Consider the following 25,309-nt stretch of genomic DNA (forward strand, 5'->3'; position numbering starts at 1 on the left):
TCTATGTATTGTGACTCAAAAGCAGGCAGAGTTTCAACATGCCTTAGCAGTCAAATGCCTAATGATAATGATAAAACTTAGTTCTAGTGTAAATGAGTCTGTTTTTCCTAGGAATAGATTCTGACAAAGCTTAAAATCACCTACATGTTACATTTAAAATATAGAACATACTAAAAGCAGAGGGAGAGGGTAGATCAAATAACACACAACCAGCAACTTGCCCTCAAAAATATTTTCACAGCAAAAGAAGGACAAATGCATGCCTCCAGAAAAATCATCAGATATTTTAGGATGGTTTCTCTTTATTACATTACAAATACCTAAACCAATAATCTCTGTACTGCAGATGTATACTTCTATATATTAGCTTTTTGACTGCTATGAGAAAATAGATCTCCTAATTAGCCCTAGTATGTGCTTAGAGAGAAGATAATCCTCTGCATTTCTGTGGCTGAGAACCTCTATGCAGCTCCAGTATTTAAAGAATTAGGTATGCATCCTCTACTTTCTATCACATTTATGAAGATTTTTTTCAGTGCTGTTTTCTGTAAGTTCTTTTTTTTTCCCAGGATTTGATGACCAATACAACCATGATGCTGATCCTGCAAGTGCAAGGTGGGACCAACAGGTGATTGAACCATAAAACTTCCTTAAAGTCATTGAGCATCCTGTTTTACCAGATTAATACATGATCAATGTACAATCCTTTCAGATTAATCTGCTACAGTAACTAGGTTTTAGCCCTGAGCATCATGTGAATATCAAAAGAACTGCTGAACTGCTGTCTAACTTCATCATTTTTTAATTTTATAAGACAAAAGTGGCCAAGCTATTGTGCTTGTACCGTATGCATCTCATCAGCAGTTTGGCTGCAGGAGAAAATGAACCATTAAGGTTTAATTTCTTGCCTTTGAATCACTTCTAGAGAATCCTCTGCTTTCACCTGTTTGAGGTGTGTGCCACCTGTCTTGCTGCTCTCAGCCATGCCAAGACTTTAAATATAGCTCATAGATGGCCATTTTGAATCCTGGCCTTAATTTTCTCATCTCTCCAGTGTCACTTTCTTTTTTAAACTTTACAACAGCCACCACAAAGATATGATGATTATTTCATGTTGCAGAAACATCTTACAATGTTAAAGTACAGTAAGGAAAGAAGGATATGTGGATTACGGAGTATAATTAATAGAATCTATGTAAGAAAATTCTCCTCTTATGAGAAACAGGATATCATGGTCATGTTTACAATGATCAAAGAGGAATTTCCTTTTCAGCAAGACTTACATCTATCAATGTATAAACATGTATCTATATATGCATTTACATATAAATGTGTACTATATATGTACACACTGCAGAAATACATAAATATACATGACTGATGAGACAGGATAGAATTATTACTAGCACATTATAACTTATTCTGCTTTCCTCAAAAAAGAGTGAAACATTTAAAGAAAATCAAAACTCTTTTATCCTTGGAAAATACTACATTGGGTTGAAAATTATGGTGATTGTAGTGATTTCCTTCTGAACATTGAATAGCCACTCCACACTACCTTCACTCAGACATAAAGATCAGAATTTCTGATCAAAGACAAAGCCACAAGAAGAATCATTTGCCCTCTACTGTTGGAGATAATGGCCAAAACATCCATTTTCTCTTCTAAGACTAAGAGCTCAAGCAGTGACACCAGTCTTCAGCCTATAAAGTGGCTATAGTACAGAACCCAATTTTAACAGTACCTCTGCTCATATTTTAAATATTTCTCTTAAATGTGCCCATCTGTAATCCAGACACTGTTATTACTTTCAGAGTTCCAGTTCTAAGGACACAGCCTGCACAATTCTTGTAATTGCTGTTCCTAGCATGCTTTGCTGATCTGGAAACACGATCAATCATGATCCAAACAGGCGTGTGCACATGCTCCAGACTAACAGCATCTGTACAGGTCAGTTCTGCAAACAAGAGGCACAATCCATACTAAAGCTTTGCCAAGTAAGGACAACAAAAGTCATTCAATGGGGGACACAAGAAGGCTTCTTTATACCAAATAAATTTGATTTTCTTTGAATTTGCTGAGAGGCATTTTGCCCATTCTTGCTATTTCACCAAATTTAAGACAAAACACCCCCTGTTTCCTGTAGATGCTTCATGCATTATAATGCTTAAATGTACTTTTCCGGTATCTTTTCAGCTTGTCAAGGAGCCTCTTTTGCTTATGTGCTGCCTCATTACTGCAAAGGCCTTAAATGGCTCCTGACATTTAGCCTCTCCCCTGAAACTTCAAAGTTCAGAAGCTGACAGGGCAATGTGATTCATCATCTTGTTAATATTTTATGAATTATTAAATATTTGTGCAGTGGAATAAGCATTTCAACAGCAACAACAACCAAAACTGCAAAGTTCTACCTCCTATGACCACAGACAAAAACTGGATTGGATTAAGATAAGATTTAATCAAGTATTGGATGATGGCAGAGGATTTGGGAGAATTTATGATTCTCCCCAAATGCAGCAAGTCTGGCATCAGAGAAAAGGAGGTATTTGTATCTTGACCTTAGCTGATACAAAACTTACATCTCATGGCATGAAGGTTATTAATCTTTCCCTTTATTACCAAGAAAAGCTTCCACATAATGTCTACTATTGCTGAAATTGCTCAGTCCCTTGGAACCTTTTAAGCAGATCCAACCCTGTAAAATATATACACCTCTCTTTACTTTTACTCAGTCTCAGTATTATCTTCTCCTTCAGACACTGAATTTTACTGATCAATAATATGGTACACTGTGTGAAACAATTACTTTATCTATCTGTTTTGAGAAGTATTGATTTTCAGTTTTGAGCAGCAGTCAGCTGTACTAACCCTCTGCTGCTGCAAAATACCACAATGAAATACACTTCATTTTATGTTAAGCTCAGCAGGAGCTAGCCTTCTGGCATTCCAGGTTATTCTTCATCTCATGAGATCATGAATCTTCATGATCTCATGAGATGAAGAATTATCTAATCCAGATGAGACAACCATGATTTTCATTGTCACACTTATGTGGTGAATTTAACAGCCAAACTGACAGTTTGCTATGTGTATCTGTCAAGAAAGGAGCTGGCTCCTTGGGAAGGAATGAGCTCAGCATCTGCCCATGCCTATCTTCTTCCCAAGTGCTGGATACCCATGAGTGGGCATCAGTCAGGAATGGTTGCTATAACTCCCTTGCAGGAAAGGATGCGCTTCCAAACAGGTGAACCATGACCTCCACAGCAGCAGCTCAGTGGTGGCTCAGCTGGCATCCAGGAGAAATGAAAAAGCTGGTTCCAGCAGACAGTGTGTACATTAGATAAAACCTTCACAAAACAGAGAAGCCTGAGAGCAGTAAATGCCCCCTGAGCAACCTGGGAATCCCAACAGCAACTTTTCCACATAGGCCTCAGACAGGTGAATACCCACCCAGCTTTGCACTCTGAAGTCACTGCCATAACTGGCCCAAAGATCCAGATGGGGACTAGCCCAAGACTGATCACATGTGGAGCCCTTTACCATAGAGGGGGGTGTTGAGTGGGATGCTGCACACATTCTCAGAAATTGCTCTTTCCATGCCAGATTGCCCAAAGGTCTCATGCTGAACATTGCAGACTGAGGCTGTTGTCAGTTCAAGATCTGTGCATTTCTTGAGTGCATCTTCGAACCCCTCCTTGCCCCCAGTGTCACTGCTACAAGAGAACAAACATTGTGCATGCTGCTTTTCTCATGTGTGGAAAGCCCAAATGCTGCTGAAAAGGTTCAAGGGGGCTGTAAGAACCAACGAGGATGCCCAGCTTAAGGAGAATATTTTGGTGAAAAGAAATGCAATGCAATTTTCCATTGTTAAAATCTATAAACACACCTGAACTGCCTATGTTCCTTGTCAACATTATCAGATGTAAAACATTTTTCTGTCATGACTAATTCAGAACTCTGTGGAGGATATCAGAAGTATCAAAATAGCATAGGAAACTTTGGAATGAGTAATCAAGGATTTTTAAAAAAAAATCTGTTAGCAAAAATAGCAAGTTTCCGTCAGCCTCTCTCCCAGATGACACTTAGAGTTTTGGTATTTCTATGCATGTGTAAAGTCCATTTCCTATTGTATTTCCCATCTCACAGCTCCTTTGGGAAAATCTAATTCATAAACAAACAATTCCCAGAGAAGATAACTAAATCTCTCTACTGATCCCTTTCCATACTGCCCAACAAGAATAACAGGGGCACAGTCTCTGCATTGCCATTCTTTGGTGTGTTTATACTGTTTTAGTAATGATGTAATGGAAAGAAAGTGACATGCTATTATTACTGTTGTTATGCTAAGGACTGCAAGGAAGAATTGATTTTCTTTAAGGTTTTATTTTTCCATTTAAAAATGACAGCCTTTCCAGGGCTTTCTAACCATTAAATGTTACAAAAGGTCAAAATATTCCATCAGAAGCTTTAAAAAATGTGATACTTGAGAAAATATTTTTAAAAAGCATTTATTTAGCTGATCAATTTTGAGTAATGTTTTTTATGAGCAATGTCACAAGGTTACACACTCAGCAGTCTCTGTGCATCCCATGCATGGGAAGACAGTGACAAAACTGATTATAGCTGACTATACTCCAAACATTTCCTCCAAAAAGAGTTGGGGAAGCCTCTGCAAGGCAGGTCCATTACCCTCTGGTCTCTTAGAACAACTATGCACAGCAATATGCAGAGAGAGGAAGCTGGACTCTGCCCTCCCCCTCTCCATGCTGGCCGTGCATAGGTCAAGAACAGCCCACTGCCGCCTCCTGAGATTGTTTGGAGCCTATATGACTTCCTGAGTACCACATATTTCAGGAACAGAACATAATCCATTGAGTCTGCCTTCCCTAGAGCTCTGTGGCTGGTTGCTGACTTTTGTTGAAAGTGAAAATCTTATCCTTAAACAGGTGTATGGAGTTGGACTGAGAAATGAAGGCACTTGAGGTTTGGCAAGGAGTTGGTATGAGTTGGGGAGGAAGAGGAAGACACAGAAACCTGTTTCAGAGAGCAGCATCTGAAGTTTCTGAAGGAAATCACCTGAAATGTGATACCCAGTGCCTACCATAGAGGTCAAGGCTCAAGATCTGTGAGAAAGCCTGGGGACATTTCACCCACAAAGGTATTTAAAAATCAACAGGGAACATTCTGAAAAGAATAGAGAACCAGCAAAGCAGAAGAATGTCGCTATATCTTTCTTGGTTTTGGAAGTCCAGCCTTATCTAGCTTTGGAGCCTTCTACATTGTTACAGAGTGCACAGTTCTCCCATGTAATTTTGGCATTTACATCAGTGCATTAGCAACGGAAATGACTTCCAAAACAGTTCTCATTCTTCTGATTTCTCTTTGTCACAATAATGATTCATCTCCCAGCCTCGGCTCTCCATATGCTAGTAACTCCAGGAGACTAAATAAAAACATGGGAGACTAGCAATCTATTATGCAGAGGAACAAATAAACCGGCATCCTCTGCAATTCAAAATTCTGTTGGATTAGAAAAAATTTCCTTTTGAACTGTTGTTTTGTACTGTCAAGCATATAGAGGTGGTTTGTCAAGGCTAGGAATGAAAAAGTATCTTCCAAAGACATACTCCAAGCTCACGGTTCTGCCTTAGCTTTACATTAAAGAACATGCCAGTACCAAACATACACTTCAAATTGATATCATAATAGATAAAAGGAAACAAATAATTTCAGAGCATCTCTTAGGGCTCAAAGTTAAAGTCTGCTGAGACTGGATTCATTATATTAAGCAAAGCTGAAAAATTGCTCTCTGATACCACCCCTGAGTCACAACACATAAGTTTGTGAGACCGTGTCATGCCCAAAAAGCTGCGTAGCTGGCTTTTTCAGTGGATACACAATTGCAGCCATTTACACCACCCTCCCAATATTAAAATTTTCCATTACCTGGCAATTCAAAATCTCCAACAAGTCTCAGCTGTTCTTACAAGACAGCTTCCTTAAATTGCAACAGTGCCCCAGGGAGCCTGTGTCACTGAGCTTAGTGGCCATGGAGCACACAATGAAGTTGTTATGGAGACTGACGTCTCCCCAGCAATTATATGCTGTAATTAGTGTTGGCTGCTACAATGTAACTATGAAGCTATCTCCATGGAAACTACCCTAAAACCGGTATTTTTAAGGTTTCAGCAACTAGTCTTTTTTACAGACCCTAACAATGCAGTGAAGTTCACACTGATTGCCTTCTCTGCTTGAAGCTCAGCTGAGAAACACATTTTCTTTTCCAAGGTATTTGCATAGTCCTCATGGTGACTCACAGGAATCTGTAGCAAGAATAAATGTACATATTTCATACAGTGAGGACCAATCAGAAAGCAATAAGGATTTTTACCATTTTTAATTGTCTTTATCCATGTATGTGTGCACATCCACATGCATGACAGTGCACGGGGTGTGTAGGTGGAACAAGTTCAGTTCTACTTTTATGAACCCCTTCTTGGAATCCTTGAAACTTCAGGGTCACAGAACCTTCCTCTCTCAGATTAGAGATGCACTTCTAACCACACTGTTGCCACAAAGAGCTCCTACCAGTAGAGTCTAGATGGGTCTAGGACACAATTCTCTCTCTCTCACAGGATTTTGGCTTGCAGCTGCACAGTTTTCATAGGTTGGGTGAGCAGAGATCTTGAGACAAAGTCTTGCACAAAGTGCAGGATCTTTGCTGTATGAAAACGCACTCTGTTTATGGAACTTCAACGGGAGTTTATGACATTTTAGCCTAAAGCTTTATGAGGTCCAAGCCAAGAAAGAAATGGGATTTTCAGCCAAGAATCTCACTGTCACTTTTTTCTGAGCCAGCAGCATGCAAAGAAGACACTACTTCAGTCTACAATATAACCAAGTGGGCAAGTGCCAGAAAACCAAACACATTCTTGTTCTAGTTATGATATTCATATAAAATTTTTAAACACGTTTTTAAATTCCAGAATCCTGTTCCATTGAGGCAGAGAAGAGCAAGGGAGAGACATTTACTTCAGAAGGTACCCATGACAGGACTCTTTTCTAAATTTCCTACAAGTAAATAGCCCCCAGCAGAATATTTTCTAGCACTTGCATGCTAAGCAGCAGTGAGAAAGGAATCAAGATGTATACAAATTGAAGCAAACGTTTTGGCAGCAGCTTTAAGATTGCAACAATGTGGAAAAGCATGAATTAGTTTTATTTGTCTTGGTTGGTTTGCCCCTAGAATTACAGTAGATAAAATTCTCACGTGAAATGCTATATGTGAAGAGAGGTGCAGTGAGCATAACAAGGCTAGGAGCCCCAGAAGGCCTGCAGTTGTGGCTCTCCATTTTATGAGAAGCAGAAAAAAGAGAGTTTGTGCTTTAATAAAAACATCAGTACTTTTCCAACCATTAAGATGGGTATCATCAATTATTTTTGCACTGACATGAAGAGGGATCTAGTCTATCCATTCCCTTCAAGACACCATGGGGAGCAAAGAAGCAGAAACACAGACACAAAATATAAAATCCAGGACTACAGGAGTCATTCTGAATAGCAGGAGGGATTCTGAACAGCCATTATACATCTGGGGGGAAGACTAAACCTGCTGGAGTATAAGTACAGTTAGTGCACAGAACCCACAGATAAGAGATGCTTTCAGACACTCCTGCAAAGCTGCTTTCGCAATGTCTGGCAGCCAGCATTAAACACAGGATGACCTGGGGCATACACATCTAAAGTTAACAAACAAGGAACCAAAGCAGCTGTCAGAGGATGCTTTTATGTACTACGGAGCCTCCAACACTGCTCAGATAAATTATAGATTACATAATAGTGCCTGGGATGTTTATATAGAAAATAGTTGCATATTCCTGATCCGATTATTCTACATTTCCTTCCAACCTATGCATAGGAAAATCAGTAAACCTCAATGCAACTTAATTTCAGTTATTGAATTTCCTTTCTTCAGGTGAGGAAGGGAGAAAAAGAGAATTTAAAATCCACTGACCTTCCCATTTGTTCTTCCTGTTTATAACAAGTTGCTTCAATAGGTTCTTACTGGAAACAAGCTGAATTCCCTACTACAAGTTTTTTAGGATAACACTAAACATGATATGGGAATACAAACTCATAAGTAACCAGTATCTTGCTGAATTTTTCCATTCTGTTAATGATTTAAATTATTTCTGCTGCTTAACTTTTAGAGACCCTAACAGGCTTCATCACCAGATATAGATTGGCAACCTTAATCAAAACAAACTCACTGACAGCACTGTTAGAGCTCATTAGCATCCTCACCAGATGCTTCTGTCTGTATATATGAGCATCTCCAATTTTTCCTTTTCAGTGCATGACCCAGGATACTAGCACAGCTTTCAAATTAAAACAAGAAATCTCAGTACAGCTTCAAATCCTTGCTCTTCCGGGGATTAAATCTGTGCAAGCCTATGACAAAGCATTTTGTATTTCTTGGACTTCTTAAAAACTTTTTTTTATACAGATCACTACACTGATTTTTTTTTTTTTGCATTTCTCAGGAATTTATACAGATATGACTAACACATACACTGTTTGCTTTCACAGAAAAAGTGCAGAGAGCATTTGTCACTATAATTATCACACAGGACTTTATACACAGATGAAACCTGTGCTGCATCTGTCTCTGTGCAAAGCAATGCCCTAAAATGAGAGCTGTCAGAAATCATTACAGGAAAGAATTTAAAAACCTCGTGCATTGATTAAGTTGCCACAGCCAAAGTAAAGATCATAACAACAAGTTACGACCCAGCTCCAGTTTTTAAGTGAATGAAAAATTAGAGGGTAGGGAGGCCAAATATGTGGGCTTCACAAAGAATGTGTCCTTGGATGTGCAAAGCAGAGCCGATCAGATCCCACGGTTAATTTATTGGAAATGAAGCTGTGACAACGATCTCAGCCCCAGCTCATCAGTCACATAGGTACAAAGCATCCAAATGGAAAACAGATTTTCCGATTCCCTGCACCTCCCTGGAGGCCTGTGCTGCTGTCTGAGGACTGCAGCATTCTCCTTTCTTGGCTCATTTGCAAGATAAACATATTCTGGCCTCAAACGCTGCTCCTTTTCAACTGCTGGTGAAAACTCCAGTCAGTCTGAGAGATTAGGAGGATGATCTAGGGCACTACTCAATCCAAGAAAAATGCTCATGCGGGAACACAAAGCTGTTGTTATGACCAGAGGTGTTTTTTTTTTTCCAATGGATCCCATTCTGCAAGTCCAGATACAAATACTTTCTATCTTTATTCTTTATCCATATTAACTTCCTTCCTTTTCTGTTTTTTTTCAAGGGGGCCAGACACTTAGACTTAAACAGATTTTTACAGTGCTAGTTAAATGCTGCTTTTCTGCACTTGCAATGATTTAAGATGTGACTGACACAGCCCTCATACCTGGGCAATGCTGAGCTGGATCAGGACATAGTTTTACCATTTTCAAACACCTTCAGGAAGTAGTATTGATGATCAGACAGATGGAACTCAAATCTTAACTACACAGTACATAAATTTATAGTTCCTTGTAGATACAAGGTTCCTTGGGAGAGTTTTTTGGGAGCCGGTAGATCAGCCCCTACCCTTAAGGCAAGCTCCAGTTCAGCTGTTGCTTTCTGCCTGTCTCTGCTTTGATCCCTGTTCTAAAACTGATGTATGGTGCTTCCAAACTTTTCAAGCATTCACTGACTTTTAACCGCAAATCAACTGCATTTCATCACTTGGAGCAGCAGTTCCTCCATGCTCCCCATGAGTCCTTAGATGGGTATGGTAGAACCCTAAAATAAGTCACACAGCAAGCTTTAAAAGACTAGTGGAAGACTTAGGGAAACTACTAGTGTTGATAAAATTATTAGTGCTACAGATAGATCTCATGTATTCATTAGTATTTTCCCCTTCAAACTCAAGATAAGACATATAATTTGAGCACTGGGTTAGAAGCTACAACAGGAAAAGGACTAATTGCTCTGTTACAAAAACCTTCCAAGCAAGATAATTAAACATTAAAAAGCATGTGCATTAAAAAGCAGGCACTTTAAAGGCTAAAGAACAAATTAAATTCTTCCAGTGACACAGGGACAAGCTTTAAGTTGCTATGAAGGCACATAATTTCATTGACAACAGTGGCTAGAAAAACTTCATATCACTTATGTCTAGAGATGGCCAAACCCCCACAAATCTAGAAACCCTTGAACTCTGGGAAAACTTTGATCCAATCCAGACTTTATGGCTCTGATCCACTTCATCTGGGATGGACCCAAATCTGCTTAAAATATATTTCACAACACATATTTGTGCATTTTTTTCCAGTAGGTCATAAATACCACATGCAAAACCATTTACCCTCATTCACAACACCTACTAGCGGAGCCAGCTATTCCAATCTCCAACCCAGAACGTTAAACAAAAAACAAAACAAAAAAACCCAAACTAAAACAAAACAAAAAACCACAACAACAACAACAGATTCAAGAGCAAGTTTTAGATCAGTTGACTTTGCTACAAAGCAGTAAGAAGAAAGCTAAGGTTCTAAAATCTGCACACTCAGAATGTTTGGAAGAAATTCAAACTAGTGAGAAACTGTGTGACTTGTACAGTGGGGAAGAGCTTACAAAGCACAAACCAAGTCATATCGGTCCACTCTTGTTATCCCCAGAAAAAACAGACTCATTTGATTACAGTTTCTAAAAAAGCATATTATGCAAATCCAGGGTTTGGGGTGGGGAGGGGAGGTGATAATGTAACAGCTTCATTCACTGTAGTAGGAAAGGTGAGATCACAAACCACATTGGAAGGTTGTGGTTTTCAGACGACCTAGATGAAAATGACAAGACTAAGTAAAATCTAAGCAGGGAAAAAGAGTCTGAGAAGTTCTTTTGACTGCATTCACCACCAATAATTTAAAAACTGAGTTGTTAATAGCTTAAATCAAGTACAGCCAGACCCCAGATCACAGGATAATTCCAGAAGGAATGGACCTCAGGAGGTCAGACTGGGTTACTTAGGGCTTTATCCATTTGGGTCTTGTAAACCTGCAAAGTCGGAAACAGCACAGCCTTCCTGAGCAACCTCTGCCCTTGCCTGACTTGTCTTTGGGGTGAAAAAAATTTCCCTCACACCTAATCTGAACCTCTCTGTTTACTTAACACAACCCTATACAGCATACCCTGTGAATAGCCTGGATCTGTCTTCTGCTGTTTCTTAGGTGCTCCCAAAGATGTCCCACTTCCAGGCTGAACAAGCCTGATCCAGCAGCTACTCCCCAAAATGCAAGTGATCCAGTCCCCTGACTTTCCTGTCAACCCTCTGCCAAACTCATTCCAGTTTATCAATATCTTCGCTGTACTGAGGTGCCTGAAACAAGGCTCCCTATTCCAGACGTTGACTAACAAATGCTGAGGAGAAGGTCATGACCACTTCCATGAATTTTATGTCTATCCTATTTTAAGTACAGCCCAGGATATTTTGGGGTTTTTTCGCTGCCAGGGCACACTGCTGCATCATGTCCTACTTGCTGTCTACCAAAATCTCAGGTCCTTTTCCACAGAGTTGCTTCCCAACTGTGCAGCCTTCAGGCTCTATTATTGCCATCAACTCTTCCTTCCCACACGCGGGGTTCTGTTCTTGATGAATTTTCTGTTCTTGATGAATTTTCTAGGATTTCTGTTGGCCCATTCCTCCAGCCTGTCTAGATCCCTCTGTAAAGCAACCCTATCCTCCAGTGTTATTGACAGGTCCTCCCAATTTGGTGTCCCTTGGAAATGTGAGTGCACACTCTTGCTTCTCATTCTTCAATAAAGATGCTAAATAGGAAAGGACCCGGGACAGATCCCTGTGCCATTCCACTTGTCACAAGACTCCAGTTAGAGTAGGAATCATTAATCTCTACCTTCTGAACCTGATCTTCCAAGCATTTTTTTACCTATCTAGTTGTCTGCCCATCCAGACTGTAGTACCCTAATTTTTATATAATAATATTGTGGGACATGACATCAAAAGCCCTGGTAATGTCAAGGCAAATGACATCCTCAGCTCTCTCCTGCAACAGAAACAGTGAGAGTTCTGGTATTGAATTTCAGGGAGTTAGCTGTAACTCTTGGCTCAGGAAAGACACACTACAAACTGTATGCAAAATGGCTGGTGCACACACTCATAGAAGAAGTATTCTCCAAAACACTTTGGAAAGTATAGATTTGTATTACTGGGATGCCATAGTCCAAATCCTTAGCTGCAGTAATCATCCCAGTTCCATTAAGCTCAGTCTACACACAGTATTTCACCTCAGATAATGATCCTGGGATATTACACACCTGATATCTGTTGCCACAGCCGTATGTGCAGGTTGCACAAACAGGACCAAGGAAGCATGAAGGAGGAATAGCAAGAGAAACTAGAGACATGCAGAAATTTCTCAGTTCTCCTTGGAGATGCACAGATGCACTGTGCTCCTGGGAGGGTCTTTCTCTTACCTTTGCAAGGAAACTCCAGGCTGCATATTGCCCTGAGGTTGTGCTGCTTTTTAGCTTCACTGTATGCAACATCAGAAAGAATCCCAACAGTCCACTGCAAAGAATAGGGAAAGCTTGTTAATAAAATCTCTTAATTTCAACTAAACAACCTCTTACAGACATCTTGGTTTTCCTCATGAAGAACTGCAGTGTTAATCCCGTTTGGAGAATGAAAGCTGGTGGACAAGAAGCTTCCATTATGTCGAGTACACCTAGTGTTTTGTTCAGTCAGTGACTAGAATCTGAATAAAGTAAGTCTGACACTCTTATGGCTGGTGTCTAATGCACTTGCGTAATCAGAAAAGTAGAGATTATTGAAAACATGAGGTGAAATATTAACTTCAGGCATTGAAATGGCTCTGAATAACAGCAATGCTAATTTCAGCAGGAACCACACATATTTGGCAACTAACTCACTTCAACCTCCACAGAGCCTTGAACTGAAAAAATAACCACTGGAAAGTTTCTGCCTGAAGCTTTTAAGCTGTTTAAACTTCATGAAGCCAAAATTCCAATTAGGAAGTCAAATACATCTCTACTGTATAACAAATAGATGGCTCAGTGGTGCTGGGAACAGGATACTCCAAAGTTTTCTGCTGACAATTAAGAGAATTTTGACTCTCAAGTCTTACAGGACAGCAGTTCGCAGCACTCCTGTAGCCAAGACTACCCTTAAGGAAATTTTGTTCCACATCTCAACAGACTTTATGGAGCTCATGAGGTTTGGCTCTGGATTTTGTTTCACTTGTGACATATGTACAACCCACTGATTGTGAACCAGTGGAACAGTGTAAACCAGCAAGCAGGGAACAGAAGAGGACTTCAAAATATGTAAGGCACAAATTACTGTGAGGCATAAGAGATTACAAAGTGCTGTGGGAAGCTGCATGGGAAAGGAGGTAGGATCAACACAGCAGACAGGTGGTGAAGTAAAAAGTGCCTTAGTATTCACAGAGGGAATGCTCTTCTGGCTAGAGGTGCCATGCAGTTGGTTCCCTGTCTACAGCAGCAGGAAGGGTGGAAAATGGTGGCTCCTCATGTCAGAAGTTCTGTGCTGGGCTCCAGTATACCATCCAAGTGATGTTCCCTGCACAACACATGTGGCCATGCTCCAGCTCAGCTGCATGTCCATACAGGCACCAAAGAGCAGGGTAAGATAACTTGTCAGGAGTAGAAGGCATTGAGAATTTTTGCACTGAGCCATAACACAAGACCTTTGGGATGTGTGTGAAGTCTGAAGCCAAGGAAGCGGATGCTGCTTTGATGACAAAAGATAAGCCTAAACTCAGCAACTTGTTGCAGAGGATGGAGTGCTGAGCAGTAGAGCATTCCACTCTGAGAAATGAATGAGTTCAATGAAACAACATTGCCCCTACTTCTAAGAGTCCAATTGCTTATTTCAGAACTTCTGCCCTGCTGTGAAGGGCTCTCAGTCATGAAGACTCAAGAGATACAAAAGTGAAACAGCAAATTATAATACCTAAAATATTGATGCGACAATTAACAGCATTTTATTCCATTAAATAAATTGAGCACTTTCCACCTTACTACTGATGCTTCAGACATTTTTCAGAGGCAGTAGATTTAGCTGCATGAATTGCCCTTACCTTACATTGCATAGGTTTTCCTTCAAATCCCACATATCTACAAAGATATTCAATTATGAAATGTAGGAGAGCAACTGAGATGTTTGTCTCTCCATCTAACGATTCCTTTCCCCTTCCTGCAGTGCACAGTGCTATCTACTACACATGTACTGAAGGTGGGCCAATGGAAACAGAAGTGGGAAGCTACCACAGAGGTAAATAAAGTGAACAAAAAGAATATTTGGGCTAGACTGATATCCATTAGAATCTGCAGCTAGACCTCACCTTCAAGAAAAATAGATTTCACCTACCTACAGAATACCTAATTGTGAGTTACTTGTAGTGTGGATAGACCACACTTGGACAAACATAACAAAAACCTATATACATTAGAAATTATTTAACAGTCATCCCCAATATACCCTTTCAATAGAAAATCCAGATACAAGCCAGAAAATGCCTTTCAAGAAATATTTTTGCCATCAGTTAGAATGAAAATATCTTTTTCTCCCTCTTAAAAATACTTTAATTTGGTAAAAGACTGGGGGAAAGACAGGAATCAAAAAAAAAAAAAAAGAAGAAGATCTATGGGAAACATATTTATGTTGTCCTGTGAGAATTATGCCAATATGCAGTGAACTTTTGCTACTGAAAATAATGGAATGCTTGTTAAAGCTTTCCTTTTTACCCAAAACATCATTCTGCCAAATCACAAGACGTAGAGGCAAATAAATCCATGTACACCCATATACTGCTGAAGACTAATACTTAGTAATTGCTGCAAACAGCAAGTTTGGGTTAATCAGACTTCAGAAGCATTTGAGAGATGCTATGTATCAAAGCTTTGCTACATTGGGTAAACATTATTTTACTGGCAAATGGGAGCTCTTCTGATCAGAATGCACTCACTCAAGGATACACATACTTTCAGCATGTTTGAATCTCAGGCCATCAAATGCATATCCACAGACATGCAAAGCTTTATTCTTTGCAATTCTACTGGCTTATGGCAGCAGAAACAGTATAAGAAAGGCTTTACATGCTACAAAGTTTTTAACTGAGAGTATAGGCTGGAAGTCAGTTGAACCTCTTATTTTGAAAACATTTACATGACCTATTATAGAGAGGTTACCTGGCACAGCAGCTGCTATGAAACCTGTAGAAGTACAGGAATGGAAAATCCAAGGCACTGAAGAGATCACCTGAGGGACAAAGCAATACACTCAGTAGGTGGGAAAAAAACTACCCACTGTTACAAGCAATGCAACAGCAATTACATGAACATTAGTAGCTTAACATTCCTTTGAGCCTTTACAGCTGGCTGGCTTTTCATTTATGATGCTTTCCACATTTCTGGCGTGTTTAATGATTTCTCTCTGACCTTGCTTCTAGCCAGTTCTTGCCTTTGGTTGAAAAAGGGAAAAGGGATACCTAAGAGTATTTATTCTTTTCCAGTGTTCAGAAGGTCCTGTTTAAGCAAAAGTTGCCAGTGGACAGACATGTATCATATCCACTTCTTTTACTGTGCAGCATGTGATAGCTCCTACTGAAACAACAGGAAACACAGACATAGGGTGGCTGTTTCCCCCTCTGGCACTTGAACTCTGTAACACAGAGTATTTTGAGAGGTTCAAAGAGTTCTCCTAGGTCTAAGTAGAGCTCTTGAGTACTTGCATTTCCAGGAACCTGGGCTTGGGTGCTCTTGGTGGCAATTCCAGGAGTTCTTTGGCCTTCAGGCTCTACAGATTTACATGAAGCTCCATCTTTCACTTTTTGAAATGCAGGACTGTTTCACTTAACATGTATGTCTATCATGGTGATGGTTTCCTATATACCCAATCTGCATCACCAGGAAAAAAGGAGAATTTATGTTTCTTTAAATGCTTCCTTCTTTGTGTTTCTGGCTGAACAAATGTAAGCAACAGATGATCACTTTTACCCTCCTAATTATGAACACACCAGAAGGTAGGAATATTAACCACTATAAAATTTCTCAGTTTTTACCACCTGATGTGCTGCTACTTCAAATCCTGCTATGGGCCCAAGCAATGGGATCCTTGTTATGAAAGCAACAAAATAAAAACTCTGCATAGCACTGGGGACAATGCAGAGAAGGAAACTCAGTTCTATATGGACTGCTGGGACACTGCTCTGAAGAGGACATGTTGGCTTAGGGAATCCTTGTTCTTTACCATGCACCACCTCAAAAACTGTTCTTTGTTGTCAGTCCCATACTTCTTGTTTGCATGGGACAGCTAAGAATGGTATTGGGAAATATCATGCAACTTACACCAAGTAATATACCCTTCTCTCCTCTTCCTACATGATAACATATTATTGGTCATATTCAGGGCTAAAATCCTAAGGGTTCGGTCGCTAAAAACATGCACAGAGAGCAAAAGCAACATGGAAACTTAAGAAAGGAAGAACTCAGTTCACTTTACCTGCTGGATGGGATGCAGAGGCCAACAGCACCACACTAAAAAAAAATAAATTAATTGGATACTACAGAATTTATTACATGGGCTGAAGACTATAAATTGACAGCTTTGTGTTTGTTTTTCCATGGTGAAACTTATTCCAGTTAAGTAGAATAACTGAGACACAAATACCAATTAAAAGAAAACACAAGTTGATTGGAAAGGAATGTCTGGGGTCACCTAATAAAATTTCTGTCCTGAAGCAGGACTATCACAAATATTTGATGATGCCCTCTGGTTCTGTCTTAAAAAGGCATGCCTCAAAAACCTACCAGCACAGAGATTCCACACCTCTCTGGGTAACTTTCCCAGGGCCACTCTACCCTCCCAGCAAAGAAGTTTTTCCTGCTGTCCCATTTTTAAACCACCAAAGTTGCAATGTATGGTTGTTAACCCATATTATGCTGAATATTGCATGTACAAGTTTAAAAACACATGAAAATAAAACCAAGTACCAGCCCAAATTATTCACACTTTCCAGATACAAGTGAACAAGAAAACCAGCTGTGACCAGTTCTTTATCTGAAGCATTATCACTCAGGTTTTCTGAGGTCTTACAAAGACCTCACCCTTTTGCATTTTCAGTATAGGTTGTACAGAGCCTTTTTTAGTGTTACTGATTCGTCTTGTAAGTTTCTCTTTTTTTTTTTTTTTTGCACATTTTTCATTCCAAATCACTTCTAATGTTAGAGGGCTACAAAAACATTCTGGGGTGCTGTGAGATGGGATAAGCATGCACATCTGTAGAGCTACAGCTTCTTCCAGTTATCAACAACATACATCCATGACAAACTCTAAGGACAAGTGGGAGAAGAAGAAAATAGTATCTCAAGAGTTTGCTTCTTGGTGAGCAGCAAGCACTGCACTTACAGAGGTAAAAAGACATTCATTGAATGTTATGAATGCTCAAGCATTCCAGGCCAACTCCTTTCTCCAGTGTTAACACAGCTACCATTTTCAAACCTGTTCACTCACAGCTGGTCCCAGCTCTCAGCATGACCAAGCTTCCATGCTTGGTGACCTGCCCTTGGCAAGCTTTGGTGGACCCCAGCATCAGTCAGAGAATCACCTGCAGCAAAAGGAACTGCAAAGAGCATGGAAATCCCACGGCCAAGGAAGCCCTGGGGGGAAGTTTGTCACTGAAATCAGCTGTGGAACACAATAGGCTGAAGGAGGAAAGGGTTTATGAGGGACAGACAGGAAGGTATTTTAAGTTTCACACTTTATAAGTCTTTGAAAGGCATCAGATGGTACAGTATGTTCACATTCTCAATATTTATACATTTTTAAAAGATGTTTTTGCCTCATAGGTATTAAACAAGGCAAAGTAGATCTCTTACAATAGGTAATTTGCCCTACCCCTCTTCCCCACACATGGATGCTCTCCCTTTATAGGGATGCCAAGAGTAATTCACAATAAACAGGCCCAGTTCCTCAGTTTCCTGGTAAAGAGAGAAAAGGAAGCAAAGGTCTACTGCTTTTGACTGAATAACAGAAAATAGGAGACTGACAGGAAAAGTGAAACTGTATCAACAGTGATGAGAAGTGGGGCTAAACCATGTTTCTCCACTTACTTTTTGAATTATTACATTCTAAACAAAAACCCAGCGAGACTGGGAAAGAGTCAGAGAGAAACTTCCTTCTGCAACCAAGAGGAATTGATAACCCTAACAAGACATCCCAGGTTTTCGTCCAAACAAAACAACAGCAGAAAACAAAACCTTCATTGTGAAGTGCAGGGCAGGTTAAGGCAAATGGATTAGATGGCATTACAGCTGCTCTGTAGCCCTGCTCTGAATGAAGCATCTGTAAAAAAGACACGATGATGCTGTAAAACCTGATTAGGGATTCAGAGGTTTCTAGCAGGACAGCCTGGATGGATATGAGGCTGCAGCAAAAACAAATTCCATGTGCTGGATTTTTCTGCTCCTCTCTTTTTTCCCCTGTACTAAATACTGAGGGCTGGGTCACTCGTGGCTTCCTTTCTGAAAAAAAGAGGTTTTGTCAGCAAGAAAAGCAATTTATGTCTGCAAAGCTGCTCTCCCCTATTGCAGAAAATCTACTGCAGCATTTTTATTTCACAAAAGTGACAGATTAGCAGCTCTTCCAGAAGCCAGATGTAGTTTTGCTGCATAGAGTAGAGCCTTTACCTCATAACTTTGCCATTTATTCACCATTTGAAATTCTCCTATACCTGTTTTCTCCTCACCAATGGCTGCCAGGCCATCTAGGCATGCCTTTGTGAACAAATTTCAGACAGAGACAGGTATTGGGATGCACTGAAACTTTCTTGCAGGTTCTTCACAAGAAGTAAAATACCTCTACCCACCTCAGCACAGGAGAAAGCCCAAGAGGAGCTACAACTTGCTTCTAAGACATTTATGTCTCCCTCAACATGCCAGGCAGGCATTACTGCTCCTCCTCTCATGCTACCCCTCACTAGCTAAGGGGGAGAAATCTGGCTTCCCCTTTGATAAAAAGTGGGGGAAGAGAAAGGAATAAAAGAACGTGTAAGATTAAAAGAGAAGAGAAAGAAAGAGAAAAGAGCAAGAGAAAAAAAATCACTAGGAAGTAGAACACTAATGCAGAAGTCAGAGTACAGAGAAATACAATACTGCAGTTGAAGAAAGGGGGTGGGATCAAGAGGATTGGAGGATTAGAGACAGGATCTTAGAAGTACATTGACCCTCTTCTCTTCCTCCCTGCCCCAGATGCTTAAACACAAGGGAGAGAGATGTACTGGATGGGGCTGGGCACTGAGAAGCAACATTACCCCTCCCTTCTCTGCATAGCACAGCTCTGCTTTCCCTCCTACACTTGTTCCTGGCCTGGCTCCCTCTTCAAAAGCCATTGAATAATCATGTTGGAAGTGATGAAGTGAGAAGAACGCCAGACTTTCAACATCAGCAAATATTTCTTCAGATCTATTTGATTCTGGAAAGTTCCCATTCATATACATTTACTTAGGGTGTTCTTTTCTTCCAAACTGTTCCAGATTTCAGAACAAGAAATAGTGCATGGTGTGTAAGGACAGCATATGTTAGGAGACTGCTCCTTTCAGTTGCACTTCTGGAAGCATCCAACAGAGCCTTCTCTTTTATATATATATAAATATATATATATATATATATTTATTTATTTATTTATTTATTTATTTATTTATTTATTTATTTTTACTCTAACATATTGGTATATTCTAACATCCAGTAATTTGTGGCAGATCTTTCAATCTGCTTCATGCAGGCAGTCTCTACACTCGGTAGAGTACAACTGTGCTTTCATACTGTACTTTGAACATAATAACACAAACATTTTGAACATAATGAACACTTTGAACATAATCCTATGTATTTTTCCTATGTATTAGGAAAAATTTCTTCACTAAAAGGCTTTGGAATCAAGCATTGGAATAGGTTGCCCAGGGCAATGTCTGAGTCACCATCCTTAGAGGTATTTTAGAGACGTGGGGCTTAGGGACAAGGTTCAGTGGTGGGCTTGATAGTGCTTGGTTAATGCACTCAATGACCTTAAGGGTCTTCTCCAACCTAAAAGATTGGCTGATTCTAAACACTATCTGGCTGTGCCCACACAGCTGCATGTCTGATCTAGGTTAGAAATAAGGAGCTTTAAAGACCTATTGATGATAGCTTTAGGAGGAGAAAGTTGCACTGATACCACACTAGCAAGTTCTTTTATAAATCATAGAATCATACAATCATGCTTGTATAGACAAGACCTCCAGTGCACATTAAACTGTCCTGTCCTGGAGGTGGAACTGTGATCCTGTCATGGCCAGAGCAGTCCTTGAGAAGGCCTGAGAAGAGGAAGCAGCATATCCCTTAACACCTTCTAAATCACAAAATTTACTGCTGGGCACCCTCTGACAGAGATAATCCATGTCTACAGTAACTCTGATCCAGAGCTGCCTGTGAGGAGTTAGTGCTCATTCAGAGAACATTCCTTTAGTCAGTGATATTTAAAAGTAATTTTGATTGTTTTCTACAGAAATTAAGTTTGTGCAGTAAAGCTGGGTGTACACAGCTCCACACAGCTCTCAAACATGCTGAACAGCTTCATCCAGATTTGGGAAGTGGCAGTGGTCTCTGAGATAACTACATGTGCAGGGGTCTCACACAGAGGCAAACCCTGCCCGTGCCTCCTGCAGCAGGATTCCAGCCCCATTAGACACTGGAGGAGACATGTCATGGAGGTTGCAGACCAGGAGAGAATGTCAGCCAAACTTTACACCCTTTCAAACATCATTAGCCATTTTGACAAAACAAAACTCTAAAAAAAATCAGATGTCACTTATCCCATTGTCCATGGTACTGCTTGTTTTGCCTAGGCAAGATGTGATCCAAATGCTATGGATTGTGAACTTCTCTAACACACAGAAATGTATACCCATACAGACATACAGACATACAGATATACACAGACCCAAACCAAACAAATAAGCATCCAGTTTGCCACCTCCCTTAAGCCACCTGCTTTCCAGCAAGTTGCTTTGCACCATCATCTTGTGAGCTATGCTGATCTTTAAGCCTCTTCTTAGGGAAAAACTTTGGAAGCTTTGATAACAAATTTTTGCTCTTAAACAGATGCTGAAAATAGCCATCTTCCAATTTGCATAAATCCATTGTTGGATTGTTTGTTAGCTTATTTTTTGTAAAAAGAACAGTTTTATATACATATACTGCTGCACCTCACAGTTCTTCAGCGTTCCTTTCATTTATTTGGAAGCTTTTTTCTCCCTTTCAAAAGCTTCCAAATAAATTTTCATACTTTTCATGTAATGTGGGACTCCTGCTCTCTGCTGGACACAAGTACACAGACTTCAAAGGGCCAAGATCATGAACTAACAGAGAAACAGCCCAGCCCTGACTTTTCAATCCAAGCTGAAAAATTAAGACCTTTGGCCAAAATCTGAATTTAAAGGCTCAGGCCCAGACCCGAGCAATTTTCAACTAAAATGATAACTGAGAGACAGTCAGGCAGCTGCCAAATGAAAACCAATTGATTTTACTGCTTGGTTCATGATTTCCCTTCACATAGAGAGGCAGCTACATCTCATTCCAGACTTCATAGGTTATTTCTGTATGCAGCAGCATATTTGCAAATTCCATGACTAATTCTTCCAAAGTTTCAATAAACACACCTACCCTCTTTGGGTAAAATTGATTTGCTTTGCATTTCATAGTAGATGGAAAACAACAACTGACTTAAACAAGAGCCTACTTCAGGCAAACTGATATCCAGATATTGTCCATTAATGGGGCCCTGGTGAATCACAAAGACAAAAGCAGAGGCCTGCATTGCTTATTTACAGAAATTTGATTTGCTTATTTACAGGAGATTTGATTGAACTAAGACAGAAAGAGACACAGTGTTATCATATTGACTATGCTCACAAGACAAATGGGAATTGAAGGAAAGCAACTGTCATACATTGGTGTCCCTGATGTACTTTTATCAAGGATCTTTCATGTGGCCAGACAAGAGCATATATCCATCTAATCAAATAGACTGGCACAACTTCACTTTTGTTATGCTTATTCCCAACTTCTGCTCCCTCTTTCACTCCTTCTGACCACAGAAGGAATTTCTATGAATTTATTATTCATACTTTGTGTTCCCAAATGGCCTTAGGTATGAACCCAAGAAAAGAGGCCAACATAGATGTGATTTCAGATGGAAGAAAATTGAATCAAGTATCTAGATACTTTACTTGAAATAAAGTCTCACAGAAACCTAACAGAAGCCATGTACACTGAATGTCCTGGTTTGTGGCTCTTTGAAGAAAAGACTGGATTTAAAAAAGCAGGGGAATCTGGTCAGTGACTCAGACTCTTTCACTAGCTACAAAATAACAAGCCACTCTTCTATCTCCAAATCAGAAAAACAACTGAAAGCCAGAATTACTCAATCCCGCTAATGGCACTCTGAACAATCAGTTACTGCTCGTGTTCTTTGCACACAGTACTTTTGTAATCACTACCTCCTCTTCTGGCAATTTTGTACAAGTTTTATTTTCTGAAGCGGGGTATTGCCAGGGAGTTACTCTGTAAATATTATTTCTGGAAGAGATAGATCACTTGCGCACGTGGTGGTTTAAAAATTCATAATTAACACTTTGTTACCTCCTCAGGTGTATATTGGCATGTCCATCTACAACTGGAGCCAAAAAAATTCAGCTGCTAAGCCATTCAGCTTAGCACTGTTCTTTCAGTGAATGTCCTGCTAAATAAACGCATTTAAGTAGTAGTAGCTATGAGTTTCTTCAACAAGCCAAGGCTGAAAATGAAAACATATACCACATAAAACCAGCTCTAGTATATCAAAGACTGATTATTTACCTGAATACATAGTTGATGTACTGTTGGTCCAGGTCACTGGGAGAGGAGGCAAAGAAAAAAAGGTGCATTTTTTTTTAGCAACGCACTTCATTTGGTATAACAGGTTAGTACATTAAACAGTAATATTCTGTAATGCTGTAATGTTACATTATATTAATTGATATAATATATAATAAGGTTAATATTAGGCAATACATTATATTATAATTATATACATTATAAAGATAATATAGTAATAATTTTACCAACACAAATAAATTATCTATCAATTAACCAACATATTCATTTACACAGGATCCACACATTATTCTGTTGTTACTGTCAGCAGGAGTTTCATTTAAAGTGAAGATAAAGTGAGACTGACCAAAATTTAGATCCTTTAACCAGAGATGGAAAATGGTTTTGAAATAAATAAGCTTATCCATGCATGTATATATACATCATATGCAGTGTCAACATCTTCATCCATAAAGAAAACTGAAGATTACAGACACTGTGAACATGCAATGCCACCTGATTGCAAGACTACTATTGTGTGGTTGCAGTTCTAACATGCACATGGGATTAGTACAAGGTTCCAAGGTGTTTAAGGTACTCAGCCATTCCCATCCTGTGGTAAGCCACCAGCTGCTGAACACTTTTGAGACTGTGTCACAAAGGCAGATACTGACAGATTCAAACCATGTAGCTTTCCACATGAACACAGACTAATATTTCCTCTTAACACCTGTGCCAGTAATTAGGGGTTCTTTTTCCAGAGCTGAGTCATCACCCTTGGATAATACAGTGTTTAAAACTAATTCAATGTTCCAGTTAGCAGTACAACTATCAATAACCACATGCTGTTGCTACCAACAATAAATAAGGCTCATCTTGCAAGAGAAGTCATTAATGATTAACCAGGAGTGGCCCAGCTCCTGCTGATCATGCAGAGCTCCCTACATCACAGTCATCTCTCTTTATGAAAGACTAGGAAAACACATTACCTTAAAGATCCAGGTTTCCACAACTTGTGAAATACTTTGTAAGCCCCTGTAATTGAAATGACATGTGTAATTGCCATATCGTGCAATCATTCTGACAAACAACAGCTAGTTTGGCTGTGGTACTGGCAGACATGGAACCCCTCTGAATTACAGTTTAGCAACACAGTGCAAAGGATTCTTAAACCGTGAGTAAAATGAACCTATTTCTTCAAATTAATGGTTTTCAAAGTGTTATCAGCTCTGAGCACAGTCATGCTTCATGGTTCTGCTAGTCCTTCTAAGGACATCTTCTAGCTCACAGCAACAACAAAGGAGAGATTGTGTGTTTGTGCATGGCTTTGTGTGTAAATACATACAGAAAAGTGTCACAGAATGGGTTCTTCAGCCCACACCATTGTGGAGGTAAGTTCTAAGATATATATGATCATCTACATAGAGCTGTTGGGTCTGAGCCATCTTTCCTATTTAAAGTTCTCTCAGCTCTACTGTCTCCAGGTTCTTCACATTCTTGACCCACCCATCTACCTCTTGTTAGCTTCCATTTCTGTCCTGGGTAAAGATTTGAGCACTCATGGAAGAAATGACACAGCTTCAGGCTCTGTTTTTTCATATCCTTTCTTCCAGGCTTTGGGGTAATTTTTTTGATTCACAGAGAAAACCAGAATATGAAAAGTCGATCCAGTAGAAGACTATGAAATAGATATCCTCAATTCTGCCTCCATTACACAAGTTGAAGGGTAGAACACTCATCCTTTCTGTAATGCTCTCTCTTGATTTACTATGCAGTAAGATAGTTCATCTCTTTGCCCTCTCTCGTATCACCTTCATTCCAGCAGATAGGAAATCTAATTACACAAATAACTCCCAACAGCAATATCAACAACTCTCAAAACCAAGAGAGATGGAAGGCATCTATATTTTGAGCATAAACATTCTGTTGGCACTTCCTACACATTTCAAACACACAAATGAAGCATTCTGAAGATTCTCTAAGCAATTTTCCACCTCCATGACCAAGCATTGCTTTACAAATGAGACTCCTTGGCTTTGAGAAAGCAAGAACATCACTCATCATAGCAAAAAAGTATTTGAAGTGGGAAATCCATAGCTTTTACTTTTATATAAATGAGCAAATGTTTACCATATGATATTTCTCAAAAAACCACCAAAACTATTTCTTATTTGCATATTAACAACATTTCAGATGGGGATCTCTAGACCTTCCTAGACAGGTATACATATAAATATATTACCTCTGCCCTGAAAATTTTACAGTATGAATAGAAGAAATAAAGAAGGAATCATCCCTAATCTGCAGACAAGACTTAACATACGAATGAGTCACTCACTCAGTATATAGG

The 25,309-nt window shown here is 39.6% G+C and overlaps 1 protein-coding gene across 4 annotated transcripts in view; it reads right to left on the minus strand.

Moving 5' to 3' along the window:
* TMEM241 (transmembrane protein 241) overlaps nucleotides 1-25,309 on the minus strand; it is a 55,126-nt gene that overhangs the window by 12,075 nt on the left and 17,742 nt on the right. For 3 of the 4 annotated variants that reach the window (XM_030943954.1, XM_030943953.1, XM_030943952.1), the window contains 5 exons: nucleotides 23,949-23,994; nucleotides 22,963-22,998; nucleotides 16,571-16,605; nucleotides 15,259-15,328; nucleotides 12,502-12,595 (listed from right to left, as the gene is read on the minus strand). In XM_030943954.1, coding sequence (XP_030799814.1) covers nucleotides 12,502-12,595; nucleotides 15,259-15,328; nucleotides 16,571-16,605; nucleotides 22,963-22,998; nucleotides 23,949-23,994 — 281 coding nt within the window. The remainder of the gene's footprint in view (nucleotides 1-12,501; nucleotides 12,596-15,258; nucleotides 15,329-16,570; nucleotides 16,606-22,962; nucleotides 22,999-23,948; nucleotides 23,995-25,309) is intronic. The other variant, XM_030943955.1, reaches the window with a different exon arrangement.

Source organism: Camarhynchus parvulus, chromosome 2 (genome assembly GCF_901933205.1).
Source record: "Camarhynchus parvulus chromosome 2, STF_HiC, whole genome shotgun sequence".
In the NCBI taxonomy this organism is placed as follows: Eukaryota; Metazoa; Chordata; class Aves; order Passeriformes; family Thraupidae; genus Camarhynchus; species Camarhynchus parvulus.